This window comes from Solanum lycopersicum, chromosome 4 (assembly GCF_036512215.1).
Source record: "Solanum lycopersicum chromosome 4, SLM_r2.1".
Classification (NCBI taxonomy): Eukaryota; Viridiplantae; Streptophyta; class Magnoliopsida; order Solanales; family Solanaceae; genus Solanum; species Solanum lycopersicum.
In genome coordinates this window covers 20,553,894-20,564,500 of record NC_090803.1, presented here as the reverse complement: position 1 = coordinate 20,564,500, position 10,607 = coordinate 20,553,894, and the positions used below count along the sequence as shown (strand labels likewise).

The window sequence follows — 10,607 nt, the reverse complement described above, 5'->3', positions numbered from 1 at the left end:
TTCATGAAGTTCTGTTGAAGTTATAAAAACCCTAGGTCTAATCATGATATGGGAATCAAGAATCTGACTGAAAACTAGGGAACCAATGGGTGAAAGGAACCCACTAGTGAAATCCCGTATACCTGGTGATAAAATTCACGAAGAAACACTTAATTTTGGGGTTGGAACTGCTGGAAACTTGCCTTGTTCTTGAACTAGGGTTTTTGAGCTTTTTCTCATTTCTTGCTTTTAATTTTATAACTTTTAATTTAATGATTTGACTTAGGTAAGTTTTAATTATGTCTCTAGACTTAAACTGACTAAAATCTGATTATTTAGGGTCAAAACGGTGTAACTTATGATTTTAACAGAGTGGGAAAGGACCAAAAGACCCCTTGTTAAGTTGTTGTCGGACCAAACGACGGCCATGACAGACGGTTCGTCGTTTGATCCACGCCCCGTCGTTTGGTCCGTAGGTTGGGCCTGTTTGACAGACCTTTACTAAAACGGGCATAACCTTTTACTCGGAGGTCTGATTTTTGCATGATTGGTGGCTATGGAAAGCTAATTCAATTATCTATCTGTTGGTAGGTCATGGGACACCTAATTCATTTTGTGCTAAGACTTATGACCAATTGAAGTTGACCCAACTGTACTTCCCCCTTAACTGCCTGCTAATTCCAGCCTACGGACTGTGGGTCCACCTACGGACAGTGTTGTTCATCCGTGGCTCTTGTCAGAGAGTGGGTGAAGGGGGTCTCGATCGACGATCATAGACTACGGACCTTAGTCTAACCTACGGACCATAGGTCCATCCGTCAACCAAGACTTAACCAATTTTCCTGAGCTGAGATTTTTGGGAGTTTTTGATCCCATCGATGGTTGTGAAGGACAGACCGCGGGTCAGGCTACGGTCCGTCGATGGTCACGTCGGCTGCACCTGCAGATTTTTCTGAAAAGCTGGTTTTTGATCTGTTTTGGATACGAGGTGTTACAAGCTATATTTGTCCTTTTCCCCTAATTACTATATATAAAATTGCACCGTGCTGCAACTTCTCCTAGAATTAATTCTACATAAGCTACCAATAATTTGTTTTAAAAACTTGACTAAATTTGTTTAGAAGACAACTGTAAAAGATAAATAAGAAAAAACATAAACGGAAAAGCTAAATATGAGAGGGCAAAATCATAGCAAGTCAAGACTTACCCCACCCTAACCCCTCCTATTGCTAGGGGTAGGCATTCGCTAATTCAGTTCGGTTTTGGTTTTTTCGATTTTCGATTCTTGTACAACGTGTATGGAACACCGAATCGAAATAATTCAGTTCGATTCGACTTATATTATTTCGATTCGATTTTGTTATTTCAATTTTTATAATGGGCCTGCTTAGTGGGTTTTTAAAATTTAAAAATTTACAATTTTTTTTGTTTGATTTTTCAGTTTAATGGGCTAATAATAGTTACATATCTTTTACTTTTTAATTTTTTATTTTAAATTATAATATTTATTATTTAACATTAATAATTAATATAATATAAATATATATTATAATATAATATATTTCGGTAAACCGAAATACCAAATAACACAAAATTACATACCAAAACTTGAATCGAAATACCAAAAAATATAAAAACATATACCGAATACCGAACTAAAAACTGAAAAACTAAAACCAAAATATCAAAAAAATTTGATTCAGTTCGATATTTCGGTTTTCCGATGTTTATGGTCAGCCCTACCTATTGCCATTCCTAAGCGCTGATAAAAGAAGAAGAGAACTTGTTGAATGTCCAAAAACAGTAGTTAAAAACTTGGCTTGAACATCCACTTTTGACAAAATTGATTCCCAAAATAAATAGATCTCGAAAGCTTGACCAAAAGGACTCGATACATTTTCATGTAATAGCGAGTGGAGTGAAAAGAAGTGAAATTAATCCGTAGAAAATCTTCAATGACTGAGCTCAACATGATTATTACAACTAGAACAAAATCAGCAAGGCATCTCTGGATTCAACTGCCTAGTCGCAGTATCAAATTAAACATAAAAGTTCCAACGCTAGATGTTCTAATCTTGTATAGGGGGGGTGGGAAATGAAGTGTTCTAAAACAGCTAAATCCTGCTCCACTAAGGACTCATTTTCCTTTGGATTCAATTACCCTCTTTGCAAAAGAAGGCAAACAGAACGATGCAGAGTGAATCTGGGAACAAAAATATGAAGAGAACAAGTCAATCGCGCACAGTAAGTACTTGAGAAGTGAGTGTTTATTAGAAAAAGGAACCAGAGAGCAGAATGACATCATACCTCAGAGTTGTAGAACTTCAAGGGTCCTCTAGTTTTGGTGTGGCTATCGTCAACATCAATTGGGTTAATTGGATTCTTGAAATCAACCGCAGGTCCCTCGGTAGAGCAGACCATGAAACCAATAACACCACTGAAATAAAAGACGGAAAAAACAACACGAATTGGGATCAATACATCAACAGTCAGGTATTGTCAGTTTTCACCACAATCCAAAATAGACATGAATGACAAACCAGATTAACAAAATAATGCATACATATCACCAAATGTCCTGAACGTGTACCTTGGATAAGTAGGAACTGTGGTCCAGGCATAGTTGACAGAGCCTTTGAAGATCTGGCGGCAGTTTGCCACGATATCTTCAATTATGTGCATGTGAAGCCATATGCTCTCAGCCTGAGTACAGACAACCCCTCCACGACGCAGAGCCCTTGCTACTGATTCAAAGAAAGGTTTTTCAAACAACTCTTGTGCTGGACCTAGAATTAAAAGAAGAAAAGTTTAAGAGATGAAATTCATACAACACAGGCAAGTAGGTAAGTAAAGAGATTAATTACCTATGGGATCAGAGGAATCCACTATAACTGCATCATAAGTTCCTTCTGGAACATTTTTCAAAAATGCAACTCCTACAGAAATGAGAGAGGAAAAGGAAAAGCTCATGAACAGTTAATCGATAAATTCAAAAAAGACCAAAAAAAAAAAGAAATTAGTTATGTCATCTTCTCAGATCATACCATCACCAACATGGAGTTTGACTCGGGGATCCTCATATCCTATAGCTACATTAGGGAAAAATTGTTTAGAGACCTGAAAAAGAAAAAGGAATTATGAGATCATTATAGAGCAATGCTCAACCAAAATCAAAATTTCCGAGCAAACTGATGAGCAATGAACTACAGGAATCATAGAAAGGAATGAGTCTTGCCGCATCTACCACATCAAGACTGAATATGCCACAGGGTACTGGAAAACAAATGTGTACAATCTTTAGACTTGCCAAATTCAACAATTTTTCTCTACCCTTGGTGCAGATAAGAGAAAAAAAAGAACAAAAGTACAACTTTAATTAAAAGAAGGAAGAAGCATGATAACTTACATCAATTACCATCTTGTCAATCTCACATATGTCTATCTGTTCAACAGAAGAATGCCGAGACACCTCACGCAAGACACCACCATCACCTCCTCCAATAACCAACACCTAAAGTAAGAAAATCAAACTTGAAATTTGGCACACAAGTAGAAGACAGTAATCTAATTCCATAAAGTATCTCTTGGCCAAACTAAGAATGCATGCAGTGATGTGATTCTTAGTAAAGGCTGGCAGTCTTCCCACTTACAAGTTCTCATTCGCTTTTAAATCAGCCTGTCTGAAAACCAAGATGATAGCATGTACAAACATGCGTATAGACTTACTAGTTACTATAAAATGAAATTACTAGGCAAAGCCACAGAAAATAGGATGCAAGAATAATCACATGTACTAAGTTTAAGAGGAAAGAAGTTTGGGTTCGAAAGAGGTGCTAATTACCTATATCTGTTCTTTGCAAAATAGGACTAGTGAGAACTGAGCACAAGCATTATACTTCTTATTTACAAAGTAAGTAGCAGACAGGGATATATCCTCTTTTATTTTGAGTTTGTGTCATTGTCAACGGAAACTAGCAAAGTGCCAAACGAATACAAGATTGAAATTACATAAACATCAAAATCACATAATCTCCAAGATGTACATTTCATACTGAGATGTTATATTCACTATTGAGTAATGTACCTTTCTGGGGTTTGGAATTGAGCAAAGTGGGAGATGAGTGATCATTTCTTGGTAAGCACATTCATCCCGCTCTGTGAGTTGTATAACACCATCCAAACTAAGCACTTTTCCGTAAGTTGATGACTGCAGTAGAAATAAACTTACGTAGTGAGCATCAAATTAGGGAGAACTCATTCAATCAAACAGTGAGATGAGCACACTCAAAGCATGATATGCATCATGGAATTACCTGAAAAACCATGACATTTTGGTAATCTGACTTCCCCTGAAATAATATCTTTTCAACCTTCAATGAGTGTGCTTCCCCTGCATATAAATATTCAATTTCAAAATTAGATTGTCCCATAATTATGAAAACCATAAGAAGGTTATAAAAAACTCTTGGCTACAACTGACTGAAGAGCATTTAACTATGTAGGTTTCCACACATATAAACAATCAAATATGTTATGATTCTAAAGCTTAGAATACAAGTAGTGTAAGTAAAAATAAATGAATTTCAAAATCTTCCACATATTTTACAGAAACGAAAAACTGATAAATTCGCCATATAGAAAAAATTATGTTAGTAATCTCCACCTACGTGAGATTCGCAAAACATAGTTGATTTGAAGCTCACCATTGCATTAACTCAACGGTCAGGTAAAAATAATCAATATTATTTATACGAGTAGAGTGAACTGAATATATAAGGTTTAATATAACAGATAACTACTCATATCGTTTGGAAGCTAGACACAGTTGAGTTTATTTGAATTCGCAAAACTGAAACATTCGTTTTACAGGTTACAGAGTGGTTTTGACAATGCACACATAAGTAGAAAATCATAAACCTAAACACAATAAACCAAAATTTTTGTGAAACACTTGTTTCTCAACTGCAAGCAATCATCCAAAAAATGAATAATTCAACATATAGATGCAGAAATAGATAGATCCAACATATAAGCAGCAGGCACATCATATCTACTAAAATCTCTTCAAAAAACACAATTGCAGAGATTATCCAAAAAAGCAATTCAATGATAAACAACAACTGCGTCTCAATCTGAAATCTATGAATCGTCAATATCCATTTTCGTTTATATGTAGAAATGCATAGCATAGCATACCAGGCCAAAGTGGGCTAATCTCAGAGAACCATCCAGGTAAGATAGAAGAAATGTAGGGAGATTCTGTGTTATTATTAGCTTCTTCCATTGATACAGCACACCTTTCTCTTCCTCTCCCCTATTTTTAATTTTTATATTTATAGGAGAAAGAATTGTAGATTTGTGGTACGTAACCCTCGAAATGCTTACAAAATACGCTATTCAATTTGATTGTCCTCTTCCTTGTGTTTTTGGAATCTTCCCTTTTTTTTCTCTCACTTCACGGACTAAAGTATCTACTCATTTGATTCGGAATTGTTTTAATGCATCCCCAATAGAATTTCGAGAGAATGTTTGTACACGTAACTTTTTTATTTGATGTTTTTTTTATTGTTTAAAATAATTGAATGGTTAAAAGTTTAATCGATGTTTAAGATGAATATTAAATCTTTTTTTTTTATGATTTGATAATTGCTATGTATGAGATAAATTACACTGTTTATAAAATTATTTTTAGCAATTTTAGGAACAACAATAAAGAAAAGTATGGTTTAGATTTTGTTCATCAACGGTTATTCTCAATAAATATACATATCACAGGTGTGAACAAACTTACAAAATATATCAAAAATATCTTAAGATGTTATGGTATTTGATATAATCATATAATATAGAATGTGAATATTAAAATTTAAAAAAAAACAATTCCAAATATAAGTGTCAATTAATTCATAACAATCTAAAAACAAAGTCTCAATCTTATAAGAGGGGATGCATGAAATAACTTTTACCGTGAATTTCAATCCATATTTTAAAATTAAGTTTGAAATATTCAAAAGTAGTACAACAATTATTTATTACGAAAAGATACCATAATAAGTACTTAATTACTTTTTTGAAGATTGACTAGTGATTATGGAGGTGTAATTATTATAAAATGATGGGGCTCTCAACTAGGGTTTAGTTGTGAGGGGTCGGTGGTGGGAGTGGGGATTTGGTCTCACAATTTGTCATGAGTATCTAATCTTTGGCAGGTCATCAGTGGCAGTGGCATCTTCCTTTCAACACCCTTTTCATATTTTCTTTTTCTTCTTTTGCGTGATTTGAATTTCATATTAAAATACTGATTAAATTTAAATTATATATCACATTTTTAATAAGATTTTTCTTACATTGAAAGCTCGAACTTAGGACATTTGATTAAGAATAAAGCAGTTTCACTGCATCACAACCTATATTGATCTTTCCACATTTTAGATTCTACAAAGTTGTATTTTTTTCTTTATAGGTGACATGAAATTGATACAACCCTGAAGGGTAGCTCAGCTGGTAAAGGCGTGAGGACAAAGTCCTTCAAGTCGCCAGTTCGAACCCCAGTAGGGCCACTGGAGGCATTACAAACCGGTCACGTCTCCAGGGTCCCATGGAACTAGTCGTAGTGCACCCGTCTTTAAACAACGAAACCCGATGGATACAGCTAGTCCGATTCGCAAAGCGATACCCGAAAACCACGATAAAAAATAAAATAAAAATTGATACATTATTGGCAATTAAATTGGTATATTGTGTATATATTTGGCATTAATTTGGTATGATATTGATATACCTTTACATATATTCTCAATGTTTATAGTTGGTATCAAATAACAATTATATTTCATGAAATTCATATACCATGTGTATGTACTTTGCTTGGATTAGGTCATGGGCGGACCCACACGAGAACCTGCTAATTTTCAAAAAAATCATACGTATATATGTACATTTATTTTGAAAAACTAGTAACAGTTAGAATATATTTAATTGTGCCCCATAACATAGAAAAGCTGGTAGAAATCAATATATATATATATATATATAAATGAGGATCATAGAGGAGCTGATGTGGCACCTCTCTATGGCCTCCATTTCAATTTCTTTTTTTCCTCCTTTTTTTTTTTTATTTTTTTTCATTTCTTTTCATTAAATAATTTGTTTATTAATTAAAAAATCCATTCATATTTATTATTCTAATTATACCTAATAAGTTACAACAAAACCTCCATCTATTTACATTCCCTACTTAAATAATATGTCTTTTCAACTTATTTTTAATTATTCTTATGGTTTACACAAACTATAAATAACAACTATCTATGTTCAATGATCATTCTCATTTTCTCATTCTTTCTTTTTATTAGTATAGTTTTTTTCCTCTTTTACATTTTTTTCTTCATCTTTTTCATCAATCATGTACTTAATAAGTTCACCATATGATCTTCATATTGACAAAGATCATAGATATATTCTTCAAGATTCATCAAATTGATGTTTGCATTAGTTTGGTACAAGTTTATGAAAATGAAGAAGGAATCATAATTATTTCAAGATTTCATCAAGAAGATGGTTATATTAGTAAAAAAGTTTGAATGATTTCCAAATATTTTGAAGATTAATTTATTCATGTATTGTTTTGATTATATTTTTTAGTTAGATATATAATTTCATGTTATTCAACAAAAATTAAATTATGAAACTCTACTAATTAACACATTAGAAAGCTCAATTAACATTATTTTCTTCATTTTACTTTGCTCTTTTTCTTCTTCTTATTATTATTATTGTTGTTGTTGTTGTTGTTGTTGTTGTTGTTATTATTATTATTATTATTATTATTATTATTATTAATGAAAAGTTATATAGTTTTATTTTTATGTAATTTTTTCGTCAAGTTCTAATTAATATTTTAATTTTTGTCACAGTTGAAAAATATAATATTGCACATGATATATTTCTTATAGCTATTGCATATTGATGTCCCTAAAAAATATATGATGTAGTTTATCATATTAAAAAATAGTCATAGACTAAACAAAAAATAAATTAATCATTTTTTAGTACTTTTAAAAAATTTAATGAATAAATAAATTATTTAATGAAAAGAATGAAGAAAAAATTTCTCCTTAGTCACATTAATTATATTAAAACTAAAAAGTATAATTTATTTAACTTCTCTTAATTATTGAAAATGAGAAACATAAAAAAAAGTGATGTGACATTTATCTTCTCTTTATTGACATTTTTTTTATTTAAATTAATTAATTTTTGTAAAAGTAATTTACTTAATTAATTAAAAATAATTTTTATTAATAGAGAAACATTTACAATAAAAACTTTTCACATACTACTTTATTAGGAGTAAATAATAATCATCCATAACTCACATCTAATTTCCAATCCTAATAGATTAATTTTCCGCTTTCTTTTCCTTTTTTTTTATCTTCTTCTGATTATAATTTTAGAATAACAATTTTAAAAAAATATTTTAAGTTATTTTCTCTTTATTATTTACTTACAACCAATATATCTATTTACATATAAAGTTAGAATGTTAGAAATAAATAAAATGATGTGGTACATTTCTATCACCTTCGATCACATATATCTTTTCTCTAAATTATTTAGAATGTTTTTTATTTTTCTTCACCAGTGTGATATTGTAAAATATATTTTCAAAATTTCCTCTTCAAATAATTGCTTAATAGTATTATTTTGCATAATTAACATTTTTTTTTATATATATGTAACTTTTATTTTTAATTGTAAATTGTTAATTAATAATATTCATGACTTCAAAACCTTTCATGTGGATAACCCCCTAAAGTAATTAATGTGCAAGTTATATAGTTTTTCTTATCTTACTTAGTTGCTACAAGTAACAATTTTAAAGAGATTTTCTATAGAGTTTTTGTATTTTATTAGTATTGTTTTATATATTATAAATTTATAAATGTTTATTAACAGTTTAATATATTGCAACAATTGTTTTTTTTTTGTTCTGTAATAATAATTATTGTGTTGCTATTTTTTTAAAAATATTGAATGTTTGCTTTTCATATTAGATTCATGTTAAATTAAAAAAATTAAGTAGAGTATATTGTTAGTTGAATAATGAAAATATGATACTCCTATTGAATTGCTTATGAAGTGTTGACATGATTTCTCAATATACCAAAGATGATTTTCACCAAAATAAAAGTCAACCTTTTATTATTTTACAAGCAATAGATTCTAAAAGATGTAATTATTTTAGATAAAATAATATGATAAGCATGACTTGAAATTAGTTGTATATTTCCACTCTAGGAATTTCATTCACACACACACACATATATATAGATATATAGATATATATATATATGATATGTTTTCTAATTTATTAAATTATTGGTTATCAATTTATTTAGAGTACCTTTTATCATTAATATTTTTTTATGAACACTGTATAATTTAACTCCCTCCTAAAATATAATTTAGAATTTACTACAGCCGCATAAACAAAAAGAAAATTTTCATGAAATTATTTTTCTTTCTTTACCTGTTTCTAAAGACAATATACCAAATAGATTTTAAACAAAAAATTTATTCATAAATCTAATAATGTTCGCGCGAAGCGCGGATATGTTAACTAGTTAGGATATATTTAACAGTGCACCCATAAAAAACATAGAAGTGCCCTAATGTAAATGGTAGAATCTAGAGATACTATCCATTCTCTGTCCTCTCTCGCTCGCATGTTTCCTCCCTCTCTCAATCTCGCTCGCCTCTCTCCTTGTTCTCTCAATCTCCCTTGCCATATATACAAATGCATATGTATAATATACAATTATATACATATACAATTCACCACTCTCCCAGTCTCTGCCATCTCTCGTTCGCCTCTCTCCTCCTCTCTCAATCTCGCTCATCTCTCTCCTTCCTCTCCCAATCTCGCTTGTCATATATAAATATACATATGAATAATATACAATCCAGTCTCGCTCGCCTCTCCATATAACATGTAGCTACGAATTGTAATTATTAAACTATAGTTACAGAGAGTAATTAGGTTATTTTTAAGTGACTATATGCGAACGTTCCCTATACATACATACATATATAACAGTGATACAAAATTTATACTCTTTATTTATATTTTAGGCATGAAAAAAAATATGAATTTGATATTTATTTGTGTATATATGTTCTCACTGTTTATAGTTTTTAGTTATGACTCTGAAGAAATTCTCAAGTGAAGCGAATTTGGTGGACCATGGATACTAAAAGAGCATGTTATTTGTCAATGGGAGAAAATGGGATAGTTTAGGTTTAGTGGTAGGTTATTTTTTTTAAAAATAAAAATTAAATATATATAAAAATATTAGCTAATAAAATTACAAGAATAAATGAATAGTCACTCTAAAATTATAATAAAGAAATACTAACTTATTATTAAATTTAATTTTAAAAAACCATATATATATATATATATTTATATATTGTAGCATTTCATTTTTAAAAAAAAAATTATTTTTTTTAAAAAAACATACCTTAAAGTCTGACTCTATTTTTTTTTATAGTTTTCAAATCTTTTAAATAAACTTAACAAAAATAAGATAAAAGTTAAAATATTTAATTTAGATTTATAAAATATT

General features: G+C 30.3%; 1 protein-coding gene across 1 annotated transcript; it reads right to left on the bottom strand.

Moving 5' to 3' along the window:
• Positions 1–1,893: 1,893 nt before the first annotated feature.
• LOC101263807 (spermidine synthase 1) lies at positions 1,894–5,495 on the bottom strand. Its single transcript, XM_004237215.4, has 9 exons — positions 5,176–5,495; positions 4,293–4,369; positions 4,064–4,186; positions 3,386–3,490; positions 3,024–3,096; positions 2,844–2,915; positions 2,570–2,765; positions 2,287–2,416; positions 1,894–2,182 (listed from the first exon to the last, which is right to left on the bottom strand). The coding sequence occupies exons 1-9, from the start codon at positions 5,261–5,263 to the stop codon at positions 2,117–2,119; spliced, it is 930 nt and encodes a 309-aa protein (XP_004237263.1). The 5' UTR covers positions 5,264–5,495; the 3' UTR covers positions 1,894–2,116.
• Positions 5,496–10,607: the final 5,112 nt, after the last annotated feature.

What these genes read in the sequence shown, in the direction of transcription:
- LOC101263807 (XM_004237215.4), bottom strand. Translation starts at nt 5,263, where the DNA reads ATGGAAGAAGCTAATAATAACACAGAATCTCCCTACATTTCTTCTATC. An exon ending in CAATTCCAAACCCCAGAAAG is followed by an intron (nt 3,491 to 4,063) that starts GTACATTACTCA and finishes TTCTTACTTTAG; the next exon opens with GTGTTGGTTATTGGAGGAGG. An exon ending in TTGACAAGATGGTAATTGAT is followed by an intron (nt 3,097 to 3,385) that starts GTAAGTTATCAT and finishes TTTCTTTTTCAG; the next exon opens with GTCTCTAAACAATTTTTCCC.